The 25,375-nt window shown below is 41.0% G+C and overlaps 2 protein-coding genes across 3 annotated transcripts; both read right to left on the bottom strand.

Moving 5' to 3' along the window:
- Positions 1-405: 405 nt before the first annotated feature.
- On the bottom strand, positions 406-19,584 carry pgap1 (post-GPI attachment to proteins inositol deacylase 1). The gene is made up of 26 exons (XM_080457121.1): positions 19,345-19,584; positions 18,085-18,238; positions 14,109-14,284; positions 13,434-13,605; positions 12,454-12,614; positions 12,248-12,300; positions 12,067-12,133; positions 11,881-11,986; positions 11,417-11,475; positions 11,197-11,280; positions 10,917-10,966; positions 10,382-10,433; positions 10,162-10,239; positions 8,745-8,820; positions 7,998-8,071; positions 7,620-7,671; positions 7,201-7,267; positions 6,739-6,844; positions 5,975-6,013; positions 5,677-5,861; positions 4,358-4,588; positions 3,183-3,318; positions 2,982-3,032; positions 2,399-2,610; positions 1,358-1,462; positions 406-730 (listed from the first exon to the last, which is right to left on the bottom strand). Exons 1-26 carry the CDS (start codon positions 19,474-19,476, stop codon positions 592-594), a joined length of 2,817 nt encoding a protein of 938 aa, XP_080313247.1. The 5' UTR covers positions 19,477-19,584; the 3' UTR covers positions 406-591.
- A 1,750-nt stretch (positions 19,585-21,334) lies between these two features.
- On the bottom strand, positions 21,335-24,676 carry maip1 (matrix AAA peptidase interacting protein 1). Of its 2 annotated transcripts, XM_080456925.1 has the most exons (5): positions 24,370-24,676; positions 23,867-23,938; positions 23,282-23,408; positions 23,035-23,188; positions 21,338-22,520 (listed from the first exon to the last, which is right to left on the bottom strand). In XM_080456925.1, exons 1-5 carry the CDS (start codon positions 24,667-24,669, stop codon positions 22,442-22,444), a joined length of 732 nt encoding a protein of 243 aa, XP_080313051.1. In that variant the 5' UTR covers positions 24,670-24,676; the 3' UTR covers positions 21,338-22,441. The 2 variants fall into 2 exon arrangements, with proteins under 2 accessions (XP_080313050.1, XP_080313051.1); XM_080456924.1 differs by having other exon boundaries at positions 21,335-22,520; positions 23,035-23,408.
- Between the last annotated feature and the right edge of the window lie 699 nt (positions 24,677-25,375).

Here is a 25,375-nt window from a genome sequence, read left to right as displayed (position 1 = left end):
ACATTTAAGACTTATTTTAAGACATTTTTAATGCCACCTATAGCAGTACATTTAAGACTAAACTTGCAACAAAACATTAACTTCTCAACGGAGCATATATTGTCAAGTATTGACAAGTGGTTCTGGTGTCTTGTAACTGAGCAGCACTTCTAGTTGGAGAACAATGGACACTTTTCAGGATCTTACTCCGGTTCGCAGTGCACTAAGACAGATGCTAACCGTTTGCACCCACCGACTCTTGCAGAAACAGTCTTTATCATATTTGGTTTTCTTTCAGTTTATCACTTGGCAAAAGACTTTAATGCAATCATATTATTTTTTTACTATTTAAGACTTTTTAAGGACCTGCAGATACCCTGGGTAAGCACCTCAGGTTTTTTTGTTTAGTTTTTTGCACTCGAGTAAAAACCTTGGGTGTGATTGGGCCCCCAGACGTCACAACAGTGGAATCGCCCTTGGAACCTTTGGTGCGGAAGCTTAGCAGGCAGTTCCCCAAACTAAGTATGTCTATGGCTCTGCTCCATGGCAGCTAGACAGACTGAGGTTGTTCTGTTAGGACTGTTAAGGGGGCCCGATAGCAGCCAGATACCGTCAGAGCAGACAGGAAACGGCCAGGGGGACCAGCGCCGCAGACAGGAAGTAGGTGACTCTGTAGAGGTGGAGCGGGGAGAAGGTCACCATGGCAACAGCCAGGGGCAGAGGGAGACAGGAGGTCAAATGCAGGAGTTTACTGAAATTGACACAAAGACACAAAACACATCGTAAGTTATATTATCATTATATTACATATTATATTATGTTACATCATTACATTATGTGATATCATTTGATGGTTGCTTATAACCCCTTTCAACCTGGTGTCCCAATTTTGGGCATGTTATTATTGGCTAGAATTTTCAAACATTTTCAAAACATAATAATTTTTTCAAAGTAAAAAAAAAAAAGCTGCTCGTTATGCAACAGAGTATAGACGGCTCAAGTGGTAAATTATCTAGCTAGACGCTATCTTTAAAAACAATATGGATTTCATTTATTACTTTCAACACAAAAACGTTGTGCCAATCATGGAAAAAAGGACTAGATTCTGCTGTATGTTGTTACTACTGTACATCCTCTCTCAGCAGCAAGATGTTTATTCCAACACACACAGGAAAAATAATGCTGTGAAATTGAATACAGTACAAACTCACAGTATGGTTATGGTTTTACCATAACCATATGGCTCGCTGATTATCCATGTTACCTTAAAGAGCAATGACACCTGGCACATGTCAGTAGTATTACACAAGTAGGTTTTTTGTGTGTGTGTACATGCGTTTACCTGGTACTGAGTTTGTGTGTGTGTGTGTGTGTTTACCTGGTACTGAGTTTCAGAGTGTTGCCGTTAATGAGCAACACATAGGCAGTAAGTAGAGGCACTGTGTGTGGCCAACAGGGGTCAGGATCCAACTGGGTGCAATACCTGCAAAACAGTCAGTAATGTTTAAAGTCACCCAAAAATAAGAAATTTTTGTATAACATTCCTTTACGGTGAATGAAGAATCCAATAAGAAAATACTTGATGAATTGAATAGGCGGACCTGATTAACAACAGCAAAACTTCAAAAATGTTTTTGCTAAAGGAAATGTACTTAAAATGAGACTATTTCGGGAGAGAAATTTCCCGAAGTAGTTAAAAATGTCAGTGCTTAAGTAATCATCTCATGCACAAATGACACACGCTTGGGCATGCGTGTGCATGTGAACTGAGCTCCCATTGAAGCCCACAGGCACGCAGAGCCACATTCCTCGCTCTCGCATGTCACGGTTTGCAGAAGTCGTTTAAAAAAGTAATTTTCTTCATCATGGAGCAATGTTTTTAAAGTGCAGCCACAGGGGCAGCCACAGAGAAGGCCATGTCGCCCCAGGTTCGGAGCCTGGTCATGGGGACCTCCAGGAGGTCGGCATCACTGAATTCTCCTTGTATTCAAGATATCACGGGGTGAGTATACATTATTACCCTTTTTAGGGTAATGTAGTCCTTTAAAGCTGCAAACTAATGTCTGGGATCTAAACCCAGAACCCCCGCATGAGCACCAAAAATTCTACTGCTGAGCTAAGAGGTTTTCGTTTTGAATTTCATGCAATACCTCTTGTCAACCAGTAGATGTCCTACCCGACCACAGCATCTAAATGTCTCAATACTATAGAAGAGTAGGCAGGCCAACTATAACCACCGCAGTTGTGTTAGTTGTATTGTATTAACATACTATAACACACTACCATATAGAGAGGTCAAAATAAAAATGTATTCACAAAATAAAGTTCACGTGCATAAATAAACACAACTATAGACATACACACTCTCAAACTCTCATTCTGACATACACACACGCGCGCAAACACACACACTCAGTACCTCAGGTTGCGTGTCCAGTGGATGAGCGAGGGTGCACTGAGCATGAGAGGAAGTGTGAAGAGCGTCAACAGACAAAGGTGGAGCTGCAGGTCGTGCCTCGTCTCCTGCAGTGCACACTCTGGCAGCAAGGGGGTGCCATTACACTCCTTAGGCCTGCTGAGGTCCGGGCCATCGACTGAGCCGTTCCCTGTGTCTTTATGCTTCTGGGGCGCCTGCAGGGATTACATGTGACTGATAAATAATACAACTATAGGGTTTCTTAAAAAATGTATCGTTAGGTCGCGTGATCACATAATGTTAGTTATAGTATAATAGTTTTGTAGAGCCTGACTGAAAAAGGCAATTATTTGACTTTTGTGCAATGTTATGCAACTAGCCCTCTATTGTGCTGATCAGAGCAATGGTCACTGAGTTATGGCCATTTGCAGTATTAAACACTGCTGTAACACTGCTGTAGTGCCCTGTGTGCAATTTAGTCACATTTTACTTATTTTTTCCATGGATGGACCACCATTGACCATAGGTCAAGGTGGTAATATGCTTTTGGTGTCGCTTGAAAGTTGCAGTGTCAGTAAAATCTTACCAGATTTAGCATGTGGCTCAGATACCTTTCTGCCATCTGTAGTCTCAGTACCTGGACAACATTAAAACACATACAAGTTGTAAAGTTGGCACTTCAGGAAGTCATGATTATTTGCACTTATTAACCACATTAACCCCGGCATTTATTTTTATGTACCGATTAAAATGTATGAATTAATTGGTTTTCAGTCATCAGACTCACCCTGTACAGGTGCAGCAGGAAGCAAAGGAAGAGTGATAGGGCTCCACAGGAAATCCCACCCAGTACAGTAAGAAACAGGATGAGGAGGAGTTGTGTGCGGAGACGCAGGGTGCAGCAGTGTCGAGACACAGAGGGTCTGTCAACAACCACACAAGTACAAAACAACCACAAGTCAACAAACACAGTTGACATAATGGTTAACCTTACATTAACATTTGAATTGATTCAATTAATTCTAACAGATAAGAGGTTCAGTCTTTTCTGTACCAAAACAAGACATGTGGCTCTTAGTATAGAATTATTGGAATAATCACTGTCCGACGCCAATATCCTGTTTTGGTTTAAGTCTCATATGATGCAATACCGGTATGACCAGCATAATACTGGCATAGGCTTCTGGCCAAGATTAAGCCTTACCTCCCTCGCCACCAACTGGAAATGGCTATCCATGCTTTCATTTCTTCTAGATTAGATTACTGCAACTCTCTATACACCGGTTTGGATCATACATCACTCAGACGCCTTCAACTAGTACAAAATGCTGCTGCCCGCCTCCTTACAGGTACAAGAAGGTGTGAGCATATTACCCCTGTCCTTGCCTCTCTACACTGGCTCCCCGTGAATTTTAGAATAGATTTTAAAGGTGTTTTTATTTATCTATAAATCATTAAATGGGCTCGCTCCATCCTACCTCTCCGCACTTATAAAACCATATGTCCCAACCAGGGAATTGAGGTCTGCTGAACATTTTTTGCTTGAAGTTCCAACCAGAAAATTAAAAAAGACTAGGGGTGACCGCTCTTTCATGGCCACGGCCCCGCGACTCTGGAACAGCTTGCCCCTCCACATCCGATCCCCCCAATCGATCGGGGCTTTCAAGGCCAAACTCAAAACCCATCTCTTTTCCCTCGCTTTTAATAGCATCTAATTTCCATGTATGTAATGTAACTTCCACTTATACTTATTTCTCCTTCCCTCTTTTATGTTGTCTTTTAAAAGTGTTTTCCTTTGTTGCTCCTAAATATTTTGTGAACTTGCTCTGTTGTTTTTGCATTGATGTTTTTGAATTTGCCTGTACAGCACTTTGGTTCAGCTTGCCTGTTTGTAAATGTGCTATATAAATAAAGCTTGATTTGATTTGATTTGATACTGGAGCGTCTCTATGGTTACTGTACCTGTGTAGTGGCGCCAGAATCAGTGACATCAGACATATAAGGAGGCGGAGCAGGGTGCTGCCCCAGAATGCCACGCCCGCCCCAAACACGTAGAGCAGAGGAGACAGGAGGCGGGGCCACTCCTCCACTGGAGCCACGCCCTCACGGAAGGAACCATCAGGAGATGTAGGGGGGAGGTCGTCCATGGAGGGGAGACGAAGAATGGACCAAGCCTCATGAAACCAGCTGCACCTGAACACACCGAAGGAACGCAGAAACCATATCTCCATATTTCATCATCATATAGTATATATAGTTCGTCATAATTATCAATCAATCAAACTTATTAATATAGAACATTTCATACATCAAGTGCAGTTCAATGTGCTTTGCATAATAGATTAAAAGAAAAGATTAGACAGGAGGATAACAAATGAAAGAAAGCATTATGACAGGGTCATGCAAAAGTAGAGAAAATAGCCGCTAGATCATGGGTTCCCAAACTTTTCAGCCCGCGACCCCAAAATAATGCGGAAATTGACTCGTGACCCCACCTAAACCTGGAGGTCATTTATGCACATAACTTGCACGTTCGGTGCGCATTTGTAATGTATTAAAATGGTAAAATGTACTATTTGTAATCATTTTTAGATTGTATTTCATCCATTCTGTTGAATTTAAAAACCCCAACTTTGGGAACCCCTGCACTAGATATATCATTTACTAATTGTGGCTTTTTCTTTTAACCTACGCTCTCTATTACGTAGGGGTGTGCCGATATATTGTCCCGCGATATATCGCGATACGTTTTCGTGACGATATGTATCGTTTTTTTTACAATAATAATAATCAGGCATGAAAAAACAGCCCCGAGGTGAAAAGGGTGACAACATGTTTTTTTTTTCGGGTCAGGTGTCACTATTGCCCTATTTGGATTCAAAACGGCTATTGTAGCTGAAAAGCTACAAGTTCGCATATCTGAATAATGCAAAAACAGAATTATTTGTTTGCATTTGCTTTTTTTCTCCCCCATATATTTTTCATAATAAAAAAAGTGCGTATCGAAATCGTATCGAAGTTGTGAGCCAAATATCGTATCGTTTGGTGAAATTAGTGTATCGGCACACCCCTATTACAAAGATGTTCTTATTATCTTTTCCTTGGGACATTTTTAACCACTTAAACCCTATATACTTACTTGACAGGAGACCTCCAGGACTTTAAACTAGACAATGTTTGGTCGATGTGTTGTGAAATTGTAGATCGGCTTTTTTTTGCCAAATCTTAGCCCCAAAATAGGGACGTAAGCCTAAGGGTTCAAGTGTTAAATGAGCTCCTACCCCAGTAGCAGGTGTAGAATGTAAACAGGAACATCCACTTTGTGAGGCTGCAGAGCGCCGCCCAGCGCCTCGCTCATGTCCAGCACCCGGCCTGTCCTCAGGATGGAAGACAGCTGTCCCCTGCAGGCTAGGAGGAGTGTTACAGCCATGTACACAGGCACCATGGGCCCACAGAACCTCAACACCTAGCAGGACATCATAATCAATGCTTATTTGTGATTTGGTTGGTGATTTACAGTTCCGCAGGTGTGCTGCATAAGTGTGAAGACATGTTCTTACAAACAGAGCAGTGTCTCACCTGTCCAAGAACTCTGGGAAATGAAGTCCTTACTGACACCTACAGTAGAAATGGACAGTATCTTTATATCATATTTGACAAATACAAGTTTTGATAACCTGATAGCTGTGTGAAGGAATACAGAGCCAGTACGCCACCGGTGTCCAATCCAGGGTTTCCATTAGTCGGTATATGCTGGCCATTAACCGCTTCAAATCTTAAAATCAACCGTTAAATATAAACATTGCCTGCCGGATGTAAAACTGCTATTATTATTATTTGGATAAAGTAACACAACATTACATTATGTAGTTTACAACAATTAAAACCATATTTAAAGTTTTTTTAAGAGCTTACATTGACTCATGGTTTAAAGGGGAATTTTGCCCCCACGGTTTTCTTACCTTTTCTATGATGTTATGATATCTTAGGATGAATGGTACAATGGAAAAATGTCATAACTCCATCCCGGGTCCGCCACAGCTTAAAACGCCTGCCAATAGGCCTTGCGCTAGATAGCGTATTTTAATAGCTTTTTTGTTTTGTTTTGTGAGATCTGACGTTCATACTGACAGAACACTATGCAACGTGATTGTCTTGAATGCGCCCCACCGGAAGTCTCGCTAGACAAGATTGAAATCTTGAGATTTGGGCCGTAAGTGGTTAATCCAGAGTGTTAACTTAGTTAAATCACCTGGTCTAGTGTTTGGCTGGAAAGAAAATCTGTCTATTTTTTACCCTTCTAGGCTGCGAATCCAATGGATACCTAACATTAATTGCAGTACCTTATACTGGCAGTTGGGAGCAGTGTGCATCTGTAGGAGAGCAGAGGAGGTGTTGTCTGGTCTGCTGGTGTGGAGCATTCCTGAGATCTCTGTTACTGATGGAACACTGATATGCATTCATGCGCACACACACACACACACACACACACACACACACACACACACACACCTGTTAGGTGGAACAAGTTTCCTCACCATTCTTTAAGAACTCATTCAGAACCCATATCTCTACATAGATACTAATGTCATAATGATAACGCTATGATTTGTGAGCGCACACCATACTACAGTAATAATACTGAGCCTCTTAGATACGTTTTTTTGCCCGCACTCAAAGGAATACAGAAGTTAGCGTTGTGTAGATTACATACTATAGAGACGAAACACACAGACATAAGAACAAACCAGTTTTCTGACTGTGGTTAAAAGAGTACCGTATTTAAGAAACACAAACCAGTTTACCTGACAGTGGTTAAAGAGTCTTCCCTGAACCATGGTACCATCATTCTGTATACGTTGGACAGTCTGTCTGCAGGCAGAGATACAAGCACCTGTTTTATATCTCAGTATTAATAACCAGTCTGACCTCATGTTGAGTTTATTAAACGCATGCATACTGACACTTAAATAAAATAATTCATACTGTAATAATGATTAAAAAATCTTTATCACAAATATTTTGTTGTCCTAGACCACCAATTACAGCTAAGATCTCTTATTTTTGGAATATTTTGATACACTTTTTCACCTATAATAATGACATGCCCAGAATACATAGTTTGAAAGTGGTTAAAAACTGGGAGACATCACCTGCATTAATATTGTCAAAAAATGGCTGAAATATTGGCCAGACCAAGACATACGTATAGCGACATACGTACCTTTCTGTACTCTGCAGTGGCTTGCAATAGTGATTCTGAAAGCCTGGTAAACCTGCGGAGAGAGGCTCAGAAGTTTAGTTACAATTTGACAATAAAGGTAGGTTTCAATTTCATTTCCACAGTTGCTCATGTAATATTGGTATGTAACAATACCAAAACATTTTATTTTAAACAGAATGCCTACTAGAAATGTAAATAGGAAAGACATTACCCATACAATAAGTAAAAATGTAATTGTGTTCACAAATCAATTGTGATGAATCATTATGAACAAAATGCTTTACAGGAAATTATACATAAAACACTATACAAAATACAGTATGATATTGTATGACTAAAACACAAAAATGAATGAAACTGGTATATGAAAAGGCATACCTGATGAAAGTGCTGTAGTTGGACAGTGTGTACTAGGCCGGAGGAGTTAACAACAACATCATTAACAGTCAAACCTGCAAAACCAACAGACACTGAATAGGAGAACCTCTCTTCTCAGCTGAAAGCTTTAGAAGAATTGTGCAGTATAGAACTCTGCAAGCTTCAGAACAGTGGTTCTCAAACATTTTCATGTCAAGGACCCCCAAATTGTTATGTATTTGGCTGCGGACCCTCATCTGAAAAGGTTTTGTGCCAGGGACCCCCAGAGAATATTTGTGTTGTTAACAGTTTTCAAAAGAATTCACACTTCTTTTCAAGATTTTTCTGAATGTTTTGAAAATAGCAGATCTATAAGCTCTAAGCCAATAATTTGATGACCGGGTGTGTATCCGGTAGGAGACACAAATCTACTTTGTGTCTCCTACCGGATACATTAGCCGGTAGGAGACGGGAATCAAATTATTGGCTTAGGAATGCCACAAAAACAAAAATAAATCCATGGATTCAAGGCTTCATGGAGTGTGCAATTGATGGAAAATAAGTCATTTTTTGGGTGAACTACTCCTTTAAACTGTTCCTCATTTTCCTGGGGACCCCCTGGAACCTCCTCAAGGACCTCTGGGGGTACCCGGACCCCACTTTGAGAACCACTGCTGACAGAACAGACAGAACTCCCGGGGCTTTAGAGGCACAGACAAACAGAGCTCTGCAAGCTTTAGAAGCACAGACAGAATAGACACAACTCACCAAAGGACATAACATGTGGCACAGGAAGAGAAATCGTCTGAGACTCCTGTCTCTGCCACTCACACTCCACTGTGAACTATGGGGACATAAGAGCACATGAACAGGATTTCATTTCTGCGTTAAGTCCTTGTGAGATTCCAAATCCTTACCCAACTGTAACTGCCTGCACTTATACTAATAATGGCCCAGATAATGTTAATGCTGATTAACAACTAGTATAAATAGGTTGCATAGTATAAATAGGGTGCACCGCCTTGAAGCGGAGCCACGGTTGTGTGTGGCCGAGAGGAGAGCTCAACAGAAAGGGAAGACAAGTACAGAGACGGTGGGTGTTCGTCTCTGGCAGCTTGTTTGTAAAGGATTTATACATTTTAGGCAGTAAATATGCCATGTAGTTGGTCAGTCTTTATTACATTTAACACCATCAACTGCTGGTTAAAAACGTCGATATAAAGATTTGCATTTTCCTCCATACAGTCCTTCTGGGCTGTTGAGTGGTGTGTCAAATATTCCACACGCCGCTCCGCCCCCCGAGATGGAGGTCCTCCCCCTCACATCACACCACCCAACTCGACAGCTGCTGTGTTGTTTAATATACTAGGTAAGCAAAGTGTTTTGCACTTTAAAAGTGTGCTGGTGGAGCTGTCGCAACAGGTTTCTTAACTCATTGAGTGCCAGATGTTTTTTTTTTTTTAAACGTTTTGTTTATTCGTTTTTGTTCTTTTACATACTCATAGGTAGTACAATTGAGTGCCAGAATTGCCAGAATTATTTCTATATTATGTTGTCCCAGTGCCAGAGTTTTTTTCAAAGTAAAAAAAAAGTGCTTAGGAAGCGAGATACAGCCTTTTTCAGTTATACGTTAAACAAGGAGTGGATGGAGCTGCAAATCTTCAGATAATGATATCTTGGGTTCTGAACACAAAAAAAAATATATATATATATAATTTTTTTACTATTTTTTCAAAAACACGTCAAACACGTCATTGGCACGTTGCGCCATAGCGGTAAAAACACGTGAAACACATTAATGGCACTCAATGAGTTAAGAAGAAGACACCCGCACACTGTCTTCACTTTTTATTTAATAGCCATTAAATAAAAGTTCTCTCTTTATAGAGCAAGCGAAGACAGTGTGCGCGGGTGTCTTCTTCTTCTTAAGAAACGTACTCGTTTCAAATCCTGAAATATCATTTGGGAAAGGGGGGTGTCATGCACCTTCAAGCAATGTCAGAAATACTGTGTCAGTAATTTATAATCACCAATAAGCTACTACTTAAGCATTACAATAGCTTATAACTACTTAGTAATGGTTAATTACAATAGAATCCAGGAGCTTCGTTATTAAGCGTTATCATTTTAGTTTTTATCCATACACTAATTACTAAGTGAAATAATAACTAAGTGAAAAGTATACCTGTTTGCCATCGGTGTTGGACGCGCTGACCACCAGATGAGACACAGAGGACAGGTCACTGAGACTCAGAGTGACAACCTGAGGACAGGGATGGACAGGTAAGAGTACAGACAGTATAACCAAGTACTGTAAATGAGAGGGAGTTAAGTTATACTGTATATCAGCACATTACTTCACTGTTTAAATACTTCTTTTTTTTTTATCTTAAGGGGGGACAAACCTTGTATGTTGGGAGGAGCTCTGTTCCCAAAGACAGATCCACTGCATGCACACTGGACCATTTGAAAGCAAAAGAGAACATAATGGCTTTGTATAAAGTAAACAAATGTTAGAGTCAATGTTGGTTTAAACCTTTTGTGCTCATGGCACACAAAAGGCAAAGTCAAAATACGCATAGAAGTTGCTTCTGTGTTGGAAGGTAAGTGAACACAAAGTACTGATATAGCAAATACTAAGATAATGCATCACTTTTTGTGTAGTTGTATATAGTATATTGTAATGTGTGATTGTCACAAAATCCGAAGGCGCACCTGGACTTATCTCATGACACACGTTTGAGGTGTAATGTTCCAAAATAGTTTTTAACCATGACATTTGACAAATTATCCCACACTTGTGCCATGTGGCCACAACTATGTAAATAAATCATGTTATCATTTTCATTACCTCTTTTCCCACAGGCTATTTGAGTGATTTAACAACTAGCATAATAAGATAAGAATGATAACTTGGATAATATTCATAATGCTTCTTACCAAACAGAGCCAATCCTCTGTGTGCAGCCATACACCCAGCTGGTCATCTCCTGTTGGGGGATTGATAATCATTTTATTCACTCTGTACGACACATTTGATCTCATCTCTGTCAATATTTAACAGTGACAATCTATTCCTGCATATTTCCAATTATTTCCCCCCTGTTTTCTCCCAATTTAGTCATAATGACAATTCCCGAATTCAACATAATTCAACATAATCTCCTAATATGTTTCTGTATTAACATGTATTAGTGTGAGATGGTAGCTCCAGTCTCACCAGGTTGTTGCTGCGACAGTAGAAGTGGCTGTAAGCTTTCCTCCGACTGGACAGTGCAAACAGAAAGTACTTGACCTGTCCGTCCTGTGAACAAGTGCAGTTGGAGTTGTTTGGATTCATGCCCAGTGCTCAGACCATATTCATTTTTCACTCTCACCACTCTTATAAACACCACAAATTATTATCATTCATGTTCTTGATACAGTATGGGGTGAAGTACCTTTGGTGTGCTGTAAGCCAGACGCAGTGTGTTCACTTCACTCCAAGCTTCAGGAGAATCTGGATGGAACATGTTGTGGAAAAAAGGTGTGAGTGGTGGGATCTATTACTACTATGCCAATTTTGGAGAGTCCAGACCACTAATTAAACATTAGTTTAATTAGTGTTTAACAGTATTTTCATTGAGATGGTGAAAAAATAGGAGCTTATAAGTATCCTACGTTAGTTCCATTGATCGAAGCCGGGACCCAATCGATTGATTGATTGATCATTAAAATAAAAATGCTCTAAAAATGGAAGCAGCCCACCCATCTGACCACTTAACACAGTGTTAAATGGTCAGATGGGTGGGCTGCAAATTTCATGATTTTCAAATGGGCCCTGATCCAGAAAACGTTGGGATGGGAACCACTGGGAAAGAACATCTGGTCTATATAGATGTTTCTATAAAAAAAAGGAACCAACCTGAGAAAGAGATGGAGGTCTCTGGAGGTTCCGCCGGCATCCTGACAGGGTGTCTGATGAAGTGATGGTTCAGAACAGACTTCCTCCTCTCTGGGTCCACTGAGAACTAAACATGACACACTGATCAAAACCACATCCCTGTTCATTAGTTTTAGGAGGCATGAGATGAGTCAGTGTCATTGTCACCTGTCTTGTATCAGGATCAATGAGATCGAAGAAAGCTCTGACAGTGGCAAGAACAAGCTCTTTACACCTGGAAAACACACACACACACACACACACACACACACACACACACACACAGTTAGGAGTCTAACTTGTGTAAAGGATTTAGTGCAAACATTTCATTTTTTCCCCTTATTCTTACCAAACAATAGAGAGATGGTCAGTGGAAACCCATGACCTGGGAACTGCAGTTGCCTTGATAAAGAATAAAGAGACACTCAGTAAGACGTTCTGAAAATATTTCCTGTGAAGAACATCCTACTCTATGTGCATGACATGTGTGAAATAAGGCTTCAATTGCTGACAGAACTTCAACTCTCACACTACTAAGTGGTGAGTGATCCTTACCACCAGTGCCAGCTTGCTGGGGTCTCCCGGGGGACAGGGCAGGGACGTGAGGCCAGAGCGCACCTGGTAGTCACGGTAACCGCCTCCCACAGACAGGACAGTGACACCGCGGAGGGCTTCTGCGTGACCCACCCATCTCTGTCTTACTGATGAGTAGAAGTCTGTCATAGAACATAAAATGTAAATGAAACAAACAAAAAAAGTAACAAAACTAATTGATGATCATTAACAGATTAACCATGCCCTGAACTCAATATAGTTTTGTCCGTCCTTATCATGTTCTTACAAGTTGTAAAGTTAGGTAATTAGGTTGTCTTTTAAATATTGCATTCTTCTTCTACCGTACTATTATTATTATTATTATTATTATTATTATAGGACGTCAAGCTGCAATTTTAAGAAAATACTATTAACTGACTGACTTATTTCTGGCAGTTTGGCGTGCCAGAGCCAAAAATATACATTGTTAAAAAAAAGTGCTTTAATAGGAGCCGAGATACAGCCTTTTTAAGAAGTTAAACTAGAAGTGAATGGAGCAGCAAATCTTCAAATCATCATATGTTGGGTTCTGAACCCGTCGGAGACGTCATTGGCACTCTGGGCTTATGAAAATGTGACGTCGGCGACGTCATTGGCACTGAATGAGCTAAATTAACTATTTTGAATTATGTGAAATTTCCACAAAAATTATGTCCAGTGAGGAGTTTCACCAGGAGAGCGTAACACATGTGGAGGAGCACACTATCCCTCCCAGTTCCACCTGCTGAATAGGTGCGTGCTTAGACCAACCTGTAGGAGTCACTAGTGCAGCGACAGAGATCACCCTCACACGGCCAATTGTGTTCTTTGCAACACCCGGCCAAGCGGGCCGGGATGCACCACAGAGGATTCAAACCAGTGGTCCTGGCCCCTGGACTACTGGACCCCTGTTGGCCTTCTTCACAATGTTTACGTGTATACTCATATTGTATTGTTCCTACCCAGCAGGTAGGTGTCGAGGGCCAGTACAGGGGCCAGGTGAGGAGAGGCCTGGGTGATGATGAGGCTGACCAGACGAGGATTGAAGCGGGGCAGGGTGAACAGAGCACGGGCCACCACCCCTCCCATGGAGTGACCCACCAGGACCACATTACGAGGGGGCGACTCCACGTCCTGATGGGGACGAGAAAATGAGAGGACGTGAAGTCATTGATGAAATCACAACATTGGAAATGATTGTTACACATCTCATCATTAACAGGACATAATTATGTAAAGCTTATTCATAAATGACATGTGTCGCTGGGATATTTAGTTTTTTATTTATTTTTATGAATGTATGGGAAGGGAAAGACAAGCATGAGGGGTGCCAGAAGACCCCTGGAAGCAAAGATTTGCTTCTGGGTTTTTGGGCGGCCGCACTATGAGCTTGTATATCTGCTATTTTTTAATAGCCAAAGAAATCAAAAATGACAGAGATGCGTCCCCGGATTGAATGGGTTAAAGTGGCATGCTGGATTTCGTATTTCTGGCAAAGCCCCTTGCTTGAAGTTTTTATTTTTATACCACACTTTCTCCAAAAAATTAATGGATAAAAAACCCTTCAATAAAGCATTATTCCATCCTGGTCCGACCCCCAAGCTCAGCTGACCAGTAGCAGACATGCGAGTTCTGACCTTGTACAGGCGGAGGATGGCCTTTATGCATTCGTGCAGGAAGTGTGTCTGCCGACGCAGACTCCCGCCGTACAGAGCCACCAGCTCCTCGTTGAAGTCCACCGTGAAGACGTTTAGGTGGACTCCTCCCTCTATGTTCTCTGCCTTCCTGAGAGCCACCGAGCCCAGGGAACGTGCTGGAAGGACAACAGACCAAAAATCAATGACAGCTGCTTCAGTTTTAACTGGGCTGTTTGCTGTGTTTGTGCAGAAACCTTGCATCTCTGTGAAAAGCAAAAAGTAGTTAAAATATGCTAAGCATCGTGTAGATCTGCTATTTTCACTTTTTTTATGGAGTGGATTTTATAAATATTTAACCAATGAAAATTATTATCAAGAGCTTGTGACTAAATAACTACATTGGATTAATTGGAACACAGGTTCTTTTTTTCCCCATTTCCTGGAATGTAACGGGCAGGCAGCAACGATACTGATGATGATGAGGTCAAATATGTATATAGAGAAATTGGGCTGTCGCCTTTACTGAGTCAGATTGTCTGCAGTTATCAGGGAGCTCAATCAAACAAATTTTAGGACGTTTTCCAAGACCAAATATAAAGAAACTGAACAAATCATGTGAGAAGGTTTCAGTCAACAGGTGGCAATTCTATAAAAAACGGGGGACACAGAAGGTACAGTCCTGCGTGCGTGCGTGCGTGCGTGCGTGCGTGCGTGCGTGCGTGCGTGCGTGCGTGCGCGCGTGTCCGGAGATGAGCTCACAAACCACTGGACCAATCAATGCTAAGTTTCTTGGGCAACAGTGCCACTAAGTCAGTAGTACTGCCACCTTCTTCATTTTTTCATGTATGTTTTATTTATTTATTTTAAATATTTGACAGCATTTTTATAATGGAAGTCAATTGGTATGGCGGTATGGCTTTGCAGGAGGCAGGAAAGAGGTGACTACCGGTACTCGAGTTTTGTTTCAAAGAATGTGGTCAAACTGAACGGACAACTCCGGGATCAGAGTTACCAGTTGGCACAGATAAATGTTTTATTACACTTGACTTGATACACTATCACCTTCTGGCACCTAAATATGTGTCTGCTCTGTACCGTAGTGAATGTCTGTCTGTATCTTATCTTATTCCTCCAGTACTTTGCAAGTCTACGGTAATGTTACTGCTCCCTGCAAATGTACTGGTGTCTGACCTGCAACACAAGTTATCTCAAAATCTAAAGGGTGGAATGCCATGGAAGTTTCTGAGCACACTCGCTGCCTGTGGGGGAGGAACCCTAACCATTTCACAGAACCCATGGTGTAGCCTTTAGCGCCACCCTCATGCCAGAATTAACTTTTAGAACCACTAGTGAGAGTAACATGGCCATATGTGGATGGCAATGATGGTCAGTTCAATACAGTTTGGTCTGGTTGGGTGTAAGGAGCAGGACTTTGCTCGGCATAGGCCACTGTTTTTAGTTTATTATTCAGTGAGGAGAGCACGCTAAAGTTGTATAACCAACTCAGTTATTGTCAAATAGAGCTAAAAGAAAATCACTTCATAACGTAATTTCACTCACTTCTTTTCTATCCAGATTATTATGGTCTCCGCCAGGCCAAAAGGCATGGCCGAGACTATGTTTTGCACCCTATCCATGTGTCCGTCCGTCCGTCCGTCCGTCCGTCCGTCCGTGCGTCCGTGCGTCCGTCTGCGAGCAGCTAATTTCCGGCACTGTAGGCCTAGTCGCTGCGAAACTGTGCACACACACTCCCTGGATGCCGAAGCCAAACCTCTGCCCCGAATTTTACAGATTGGCCTGTTATAGTGCCACCAGGAGGCAGATTTTTGCTAAACATTTTTTTTTATATTACTCCTACAAATTATGTCCAAACATCACGCAAATCGGTACACAGTATCTCTATAGTCATGTGATCAAGACGGATGTGTCCGATATTTCATATTCCATCCTAATTGGCTAACATTGGCTGCCAAAGTTTGCAGGATTGGTCCGTTTTGAACAAAATGCCTCAAATCATGAGCACTTTTTTTTAGTTTGTTATTTGGTTTCAGTTCCGCCTCTCGCTCCATTTTCTCTCCCTCTCTTTCATATGCACATTGGGGACGTGGATGATCGATTAGCATCTTTCGTTTCGTTGCCTATTGTCCCCGAGTTAAAGCCAAAATTTAACTCCAAAACAGCATTACATTGTTTACTCTGTTTACTAAGGCTGCCTCTTCCAGTCAAACACTGTTGATCTATGACACCCGACTGAACACAGAGTCATTGTCAGCAGACAACAGAGGCGTGCTTGTTTTGGAAACAATACTGACATCTATGAATGATTCTAAAATGACACACAAAGAAAGTGTCTATGAAACTAAAGTTGCCCACGACTTCCCAACACGCATACCTAAATTCACCAGTAAGTGGTGGTACTGTAGATAATTAGGTGGGCAAAAGTCAGCAGAACGGCCCAATTCAAGCACTGTCTGCAACAACTTAGTCATTCATGAATAGTCCAATTTCCAGATATAGCCTGAGTGAAAGTAACGTTTGAGCACTACCCCTCTGCTCAACAACAAGCGGACATCAGTGTGGTGTGGTGTCCAATATTATTTTTGGACAAAAGAGCATCAAATTACCGTCAGTTGGCTGTAATAAAATGTACCATTTTGATTGCTACACCGGCATTGTCAGGCTTTTGCTACATACTCCCTCAACACCAGCTTTACACAAACTCTGCTGTGTGACGGTCAAAGATGCATAACACAGAAAAAAAAAATCCTCATTCAACTTCATGATGCGAGTGCTTATAGAGAAGGCAATGAATGACTTCACTTTTGTCTAATTCACTAGACTGTAAAAATCTCCGGCAAGGGCCCTGATCCTCTCTGCCTTGCATCGCTCAGTGCAGCACTGGTGCACAGGGGTGAGACGATGCAAGTGCTGTAGGTCCCTTGCGGTCTGTGTTTACATAGCGGGTGTTTACCTGCTGCCTCCTCTCTCTACAATTTTCACCCGACGGCAGCTTTGCCAACACGGAAGCAACAAGGGAGTAGAGAGTGGCTGCCACTGATAACTGGACGTAATTAACCATCTGCAGGGGTAGATGGATAAATACATCTGCATCTCAAGTAGTTTTGCAACACCTGCTTTAAGGGGTAACCGGCAGGCTCGCCCCCAAAACACAGTATTTGTTTTACTGAGGATAAGGCTAGGAATAAGTTTAACCACTTAAACCCTATATGGTTGAGTGGAGTCCCTCAGAGCTCTATGCTAGCGTCTTTTCTGTTTTCTGTTATTGCAGAGAAAGTTTTCGCAGAAAATTGCCGATCGACAAGCTTGCGTTGCGCTTGTCGATCTGCTATTTTCTGCGAAAACTTTCTCCACTTTATGGATGCTGGGGTTTAAAGGGATAGGATTAGGCATAGTTTTACAGAGGTTAAGTTTAGGAATAAGGTTAGGTTTTGGCATAATTCTCTGTTCTCGGTCACATTTTCACTGGCACCTGGTTTATAACCTGTAGTCAAAGCTGTCAGCGGAATTTTTTCTAATACTACTCTAATGACTCATTTAAACTAGATGCTTAACAGCTGAGCCGACTGTTAAACCCAACGTTCATCTTTCTTTGTTATTGTTTGTCTTCAAAGTTTTATCTGTCCTAGTGCCGTTTGTAAAGCACTTTGAGATGCGCTCAAGTAGGTTTATTACTACTACTACTATAATGATTTGTAGTAGTCGAAATTGTAGTTTTAACCGGGAAAGCATCTGTCATTTTAGATTTTAGCTTTGGCTATTAAAAAATAGCAGATAAACAAGCTCACAACTTGTCACTTCGTGCCGTGCTGCGAGCTTGTACATCTGCTATTTTTGGACATTTTTTTTTAATCGCGAAAGTTTGAGAACTACTGATTTAGAAGGCATTTGTAGAATCGGCCCCAGGTCTTAATGGGTTAATATCGAATGTATGCACAGTGTTAGCATCAGCCCATACCTTGTTTGTAACTGCCAGCGTTTCCAGGCAGGAAGAGCACAGGAGCCCCTGTCAGTTTGAGAGCTTGTGTCTCCTGGGCGTAGAGCCCCTCCCCGTACAGGTACAGACCATACGCTGGATACAACCTGGATACGCGGCGAGGCAGGGCCACCCGCTGGCAACGACAAATACAGACACACACAAACACAACCATTTAATATACACAATCATTTCACAAACGCTCTGTAGGTTTGTGCTATGAAAAATAGCCGTAAGCAAGAAGGCAATTCAGAGATTTCACATGACAAGATCATGCTCATTACCCCTTCCCCAACACACAGACACAAACACCCTGAGGTAAGATAGAAGTCCATATGCTAGTTGAACTAACTGAGCCTCCATTCTGGACAGATTAACCACTTAAGCCCCATATGGTTGAGCTGAGTCCCTCAAGGCTCTACACTAGTGTATTTTCAGTTTTCTGTTATTGTGGGGAAAGCTTTCACTGGATATAGCCGATCGACAAGCTAACAACGCGTTGCGTTGTGAGCTTGTCGATCTGCTATTTTCTGCAAAAGCTTTCCCCACAATACGGATTCTGGGGTTTAAGTGGTTAACTTAACATGCCAGTGAAAGTTTATACAAATATGTTATATACAAGCAAAAAAAATGCTCAAAAGATGGCACAGGACAGGGCATAAGGTGCTGTTGTTAAGTGACCTGCTGGTGTGGCAAGGAATGATGGGAGAGCATGGCTGGTGATGTCACACATACAGTAAAGAGTGTGGATCACTGCTGGATATTATATGACAACTTACTGGCTCATTCTCTGTATAGTCAAAACTCACCACCTCACTCAGCAACAGAGATAAAAGGGTTAAGGATGGGTGAGGGTGACCATGCAATTGGGGGGTGATTTTGACATATTTTCTACTTCCAAGTTATAGCTTTTCATTAAAAAACAACATCATCAAAAATTATAGAAAAAAGAAAAATAGAAGTTTTTTTTTTAAATTATTATTTCAGAATAGGTATGTATGTACATTAATATACAGATTTCAGGAAACAGCTTTATATAGCCTAATTTACAAGCATCACGTGCGTTTTTATATTAATTTAATTGGTTCGATCAGTGTAGTAGATATTAGGACGTCACTCGAGGCTCTGAGTGAAGTATAATGTCACTATTAGTGTGGAGGACAATAACGCATATATATATATAATGTTATGAATTATAAACCGCAGTAGTAGTTATTATTATGATGATAATAAAGCACTCACCCGGTACTCGGGGTATTCAAACATGTAGGTCATGCTGCATCTGTTCTCTTCAGATCCCCTCATCATCTCCCACAGACCCACCGCCAGAAGAGCCGCACACAGACCGTACAAGACCCCCGTGAAGACCCTCATCACGCTTCAGTCTTTATTTATTTACAAACACACAAACATCCATGTTTTCATCCCCTTCCTTCACCCAGACCACTTGTCTGCTCTGATCTCCCACCACTAACAGGAAGGAACAGGAAGGTGCTCATTCCGTCCCATAGGCCGAGGGGACATGACGCGCTGTGATTGGACTAGTTGGTTGACAGGGCAACCACGGCGGTATGAAAGCCAGGCCCCACTTTGAGAAGCCCCGCCTGACAACCATTATTAATAATAAACAGTGGTGTAAAGTAACTAAGTAAATTTACTTCAGTACTGTACTTAAGTACAGTTTTGAGGTATTTTTTACTTTACAGTAGTATTTCCAATTTGCTGTACTTTTACTTCTACTCGTACTTGTACTTTTTACTAACCCGCTACAAGTATTTGAAAACTTTAGTTACTAGTTACTTTGTAGATTTTGATTATCATTACAAAACATACATTACCCACTTCAGCCCTAGGCTATACATTTCGGCCATATGAAAATAGCAGATCTACAATCTCACAATGCGTTGCAATGCGAGGCATTGTGAGCTTGTAGATCTGCTATTTTCAAAAGATTGTTATACATTTTAAAACTCGTGAAATGGGACATTCTGCTTAATGAGTACTTTCTACTTTTGGTACTTTAAGTACATTTTGTTACCAATACTTTTGTACTTTTACTCAAATAAATTTAGAATTCTGGACTTTTACTTGTAATAGACTAGAGTATTTCTACATAGCAGTATAGTTGAGTAAACAATTTGAGTACTTTTTCCACCTCTGCCAACACAACAACATTGGCCAAATATGTAGGTCAGTTTGTTTTATTTCTGAAGGAGGCATACATGGCCTTCAACGTTTAAGTCTGGTTATAGATTTAAGTGTGTAGATAAATAATTTTCCAACCAAAACCAGTTTGTTTGAACCATTCACTTACCATTACTAACGACACAGGTCAGTGGTCACCTATCAACCAATTAACCAATCACAGAGCATCATCCCTACCAAGCATGGGATCTCTAGAGGGCTTTGATCCTACTCTGGCGCCTTAGCATACGTTACTGATTGACAGATCGGTTGACCAATGGCAAACGAGACTTCGTGAAAACGGCCTAATTAGGTGGATGATGTTTTATGTGCTATAAATAACTTATACTATCATATCCCAGTTATATATAGAATAGTCAACAACTTGTAATTCTAGTGGAATGGGGAAAGTGAACAATTTTTATTGCATTTTAAATGTCACCTTTAGGAAAAAAAAAATAGCTACAGTATACATCTTTTTGCATGAAGCCTTAAAGGGATAGTTCACCCCAAAATGACTTTTTTTCTATGATTAGTCACCCCATGGAGACTTGAATTCATGGATATGTTCGTGTTTTTGTCGCAATTATTGGCATTCCTAAGCCAATAATTTGATGACCGGCAGCGGTTCCGGTAGGACACTCTAAGGGTGCGTTCGGAAATTGCGCACCGGAGCGCACTCGCCTATTAGTTTGTATTGGCCAGTGCGCACAGTGCTGTATTTCCGAACGCACCCCAAGAGTTTCCTTTGTGTGTCCTACCGGAACCGCTGCCTACCGGTCCGCTGGTCATCAAAATCTGAAGTCTCCATGGGGTGCCTAATCAATAGGAAACATATTTTTTTTTTGGATGAACTATCCCTTTAACTGGCCATGAGCTCAAATACATGTCATCACAGACACATGACGGTAAATGCTTAATGTTAATTTAACTCGAATGGAACCAAATATGGTTCCATTTTTTATTATTTATATTTCTGAGTTAAATTAACGCATAACGTCACAGATAACCAATAGAGCTTGAGGGACCGAATGGAACAGGGGCACCACTTCTCCATTGAACTCAATACTGTTCTATTCGCCCTATTACTTTGAATGGTGTGCTTGTTCTATATTTGGTAATATTGTATTGTTAAACATGGTGTTTAATATATTGTGTAATTTAATTATATTGTTTAATTTGTGTGACCAATTTGAGTCTCAGTACAAAACCAGATCAGAACATCCAGGAAATTGATGGATATTCCATACTCTCAAAAATGAATACAATGACAATCACAAAATTATGCATTTTATCTCAGGGAATGATTTTACAAACATTAACACAATTCATACATGTCTGACATATTTTTTCTCCCACCTGTGAATTCATTCTTACATCAAGACACTTAAGAACAAAGGCTGAGAGGAAGCTCACACACACTCAAGAGTATTCAGTCGCAGATAGGTGAGGTGAACTGCTTCAGGGCAACTCAGGTGGTCTTAGGTTTGTCATTCACAAAAAAACTGTGCACTGAATTATTTTTCATACACATTCCTGTCATCCAGACATCCACTAACCCTCTCTACACTTGTGTCTGTTAAATATGATGGCAGTCTTATGTGTGTTGTTTAGTGTGACGGCCCTTCCACTCTGTCTGCCAAACCCATTGGCCACCGCTCCTGTTCATTGGAGCGATGCATCAATGCAGCCCCCATATTGTTCAGGGCAAGCTGACCCCCCCCCCCCCACCCTCAACGCATGTATGTATATTGAAGCAGGAGGTCTCTCCAAAATTAAAATAACTTTTGTAACTTTTGTTTTTGACTTCGTTCCAGTGTCAATTAGACATCAGAAAGGAGGAGAAAAAGATTCAGCAACACTGTCACACTGCATATGCTTTGAACAGTATCTAAGACCACCTGTGTTTGGTTTATCTACCTCATCTACTTTGAAATTGGCGAATGTTTCTTTTCAGCGTCTATCTGGTTCTTTTTGAGGTGGTAACTCTGTCCGTCATTCAATGGGGGCATCTGGAGGCTGCTGGGGAGATATTCCTGCCTGGGTTAAGGGAACTTAAGAGGATACTGTGCAGTTTCCTTAAAGTACAGTATTTTATACTGCACATCATTAGGATTAGTTTCCGTCTAACCTCCGTCGCTCCGTCTAACCTCCGTCAATCCAACAGTTTGGAGTGCTCTATCCTTGTAATGGTCCAGTCCGGAGGCACTCCTTTAGTAAACTCCCTTTGGAATCTGCCAGACGATCAAAAATAAAGCACAATGATTGTTGCTGTATATTATACTCAACTGTTATAGACTCTCTGCTGTAAGCTACTACTTATTATGGTCTTATGGTATCATTTTCTGCTCTCCATTGATCACCACTTGTATTTTGTTTTCATGAATATTGTTGCTGTTGGGCAGAAGCCTTGTTATCTCCATATCTCATTTCTTTTCATGTTTATTTTTTCATAAATGAATGCATACTTTGTCGTATTACAGTGTCATGCAAAAGAAGTGAATATAGGAGATCTACAAGATGTTGCAATGCGACGTGATGTTGCTAGGTTTTCAATGTAATGGGTCCTGGGACCCAAGGGTGGTCTTTTAGATGGGTCCCAGGGACATTTTATGAGTCCCACAAAAATGCACAGCGTTTAACTCGTCACTTGTAGGAATCGATTAGTTAATCGATTTTAACATTCCAAATCCCTGTAGTTGAATCACCACCTTAAGATCAATGCATGTTTACACTCCTAATACTCACTCATAAATGGCTGTTAGCACTCTCTTAGTCTCCGGCTTTTCCCCTTCACCACCAATGGACACCTGGAAGATGCGAGTTCCCTCCACTTCAGTGTCAGGGAGACGTGCGCTCGTCAGATACCAGAAACGCATCAGAATAGTGACAAACTTCCGCCCTGGAAAGTAAAAAGTAACATTGTATTTTATTAACCACTTAAGCTCATGTTCTCTTGAGATTTTTCCGAGTAAAACAATGTCATCATGGTTACCGTTATCCTCATAGTAGATGCCCACATCCCCAGGAGTTGAGTACATGATGTCTTCAGGCTCTGCAGAGAGAGCCCTCTGGTGACTTGATGGGAGAAGGTTGCATTTTTCCTCCAGTTTCCCAATCAGCTGTAAGGATATTCCAATGTCAAGGTTGAGCAAAAAGGGTAAAAGGGCAGTTTAATATGGCCATAATTATCATTTACCGTCTATCACTTTAACCATATCATGAAGCTGAAAATGACAGTTCTGCCTAGTTTGATTTTTTTGCTACCATGCAGTCCAATGTGATGAACATCAAGTGGACATTAATTTGCCATATAAAACAGATACTGTGCTGTTTATCAGTATGGAAAGATGGTCGTCTGCTTATCATAATATATACAACAGTAAATATTCTGTTCGGCATCACAGCACTATAGGCTCTTCCCTTGTGATTGAATGCTTTAGATAAAGGTGACTGAGGGTGAACATTCACAGTTTAGATTTTTACTCTCCTATACCTGTTATACATGGTATGTAACAATTACAATATTAAACATTGTCATTGCCATAGCACTTTAGGGTGTGATGCATCCTGTACTCACATCTTTAGCCACAAGACCATCCAAAGCTTCAAACTGACACTGTGACAGGAGTCTGGAGACATGGGAGAAAGCCTGCAACATCACACGTTATGGGTACAGTTATGAAAAGGTTTAAAAGCTTTCATGATTGAAGATTAAATACCTTTAGTTTTTGCCATACATCGGCTTCGGTTGCTAGTAATTTGCCTCAATGAATTTAAGGGGGAAAAGGACAGCAGGACATACATAACATGATAAAATCCTAGTTGTCTTTGAGAAGAGTTTCTTTATTTTTTCCCCCACTGTTTAGTAAGGTTAATGTCCTGATCCTCAGAGGTTGTCAAACAATTGTGGCATAAGATACAATAATATAAGATGAACATCTATTGATCCCCACCTGAAGGTACATTGCTCATGTGTCACACAGCAACAGCAGGCACAGAGTCAGTCTGTTGTTTTAATCATATCATATTATTTAAACATGTTGTTTTAATCTTAACTTCATTTAAATGTCTTAAAATCACCTGTTTTGCTCCCTCGGTGAAGTCATCGATATTAAACTCTTTGTCAAAGTATGTTCTTATCAGAAAGTAATAGATCCTCGTTCGGACCCAGATGAAGGGGTTGGGTATTCCAACAACAACCACCTTCTGTTGTTGTTTGTGTCCCGGATCAGAGCCGTAGTGTCGGACTGAGGACAGAGCCGGCGTGGACCTGGTCACTGGGGTCAGAACCAACCGGTCAGCTTTATTTAACAGACGAGAAACAGCCAACCTGTTGTTGCACAGACAACAACCTCTCAACACCACCATGGGCAGCGCCATCTTGGTTCTCCCACAACCCCCTGTCCGTCTACATGTATCTTCCGACTGGAAACTAATTACATGTTTATTTTTTATAATATGTAACTTGAATATTAAGTCAACGGATTGGCCGTAATAATTTATAAGTTATTGAATTTTTGTTAGTATTACCTTTTTTTCTTCATTTTCTATACGTACTTAGCCCTGATACTACATGAGTGTCATATATTATATGACGCAGTCATGGATGATCTTGAAAACAGTGTTTTCACTTTCTCCATTTATGGCCCGTACATCTACATAAACGTTCAAATTTCAAATATAAAGCACTTACCCCATGGCCATGGATGTTACAATTATGTACGAGCCCACAAAAGTACCCGTATCTTCCGTATTGTTCAATAAAAAGCATTTTAATCCGATCGGTGGCCATTTCCCCCGTATTTTCGCTTTCAACTACGCTACCCTATCGGTTGGGAGGCATATTGCACTCTGTCTGATACATTATAACTCTATGAAAAAGTGGCCACCAATCTGATTAAAATGCTTTTTATTAAACAATACGGAAGATACAGGTACGTCTGAGGGCCCGAACACAATTTTAACATCCGTGGCCATAGGTTAAGTAGTTTATATTTGACATTTGAACGTTGAATGTAGATGTACGGGCTAAAAAGGAAGACAGTGCAAACACTATGTTGACGTTCATCCATGACGGTCATGGCAG

This window comes from Gymnoscopelus braueri (assembly GCF_963280865.1).
Source record: "Gymnoscopelus braueri genome assembly, chromosome: 18".
Classification (NCBI taxonomy): Eukaryota; Metazoa; Chordata; class Actinopteri; order Myctophiformes; family Myctophidae; genus Gymnoscopelus; species Gymnoscopelus braueri.
Note: the sequence above shows the minus strand (reverse complement) of the source record. Positions and strands in the feature narration are given on the sequence as shown.

Excerpts from the sequence above, each read along its gene's own strand:
- pgap1 (XM_080457121.1), bottom strand. The coding sequence starts at position 19,476 with ATGAGGGTCTTCACGGGGGTCTTGTACGGTCTGTGTGCGGCTCTTCTG. Across the intron at positions 8,821-10,161 it reads CCAACACCGATGGCAAACAG|TTCACAGTGGAGTGTGAGTG; the intron begins GTATACTTTTCA and ends ATGTCCCCATAG. Across the intron at positions 3,033-3,182 it reads TCCTGCTGCACCTGTACAGG|GTACTGAGACTACAGATGGC; the intron begins GTGAGTCTGATG and ends AATGTTGTCCAG.
- maip1 (XM_080456924.1), bottom strand. The coding sequence starts at position 24,669 with ATGGCGCTGCCCATGGTGGTGTTGAGAGGTTGTTGTCTGTGCAACAAC. Across the intron at positions 23,409-23,866 it reads ATGGTCTTGTGGCTAAAGAT|CTGATTGGGAAACTGGAGGA; the intron begins GTGAGTACAGGA and ends ATATCCTTACAG. Across the intron at positions 22,521-23,034 it reads GTGCTAACAGCCATTTATGA|ATTCCAAAGGGAGTTTACTA; the intron begins GTGAGTATTAGG and ends ATCGTCTGGCAG.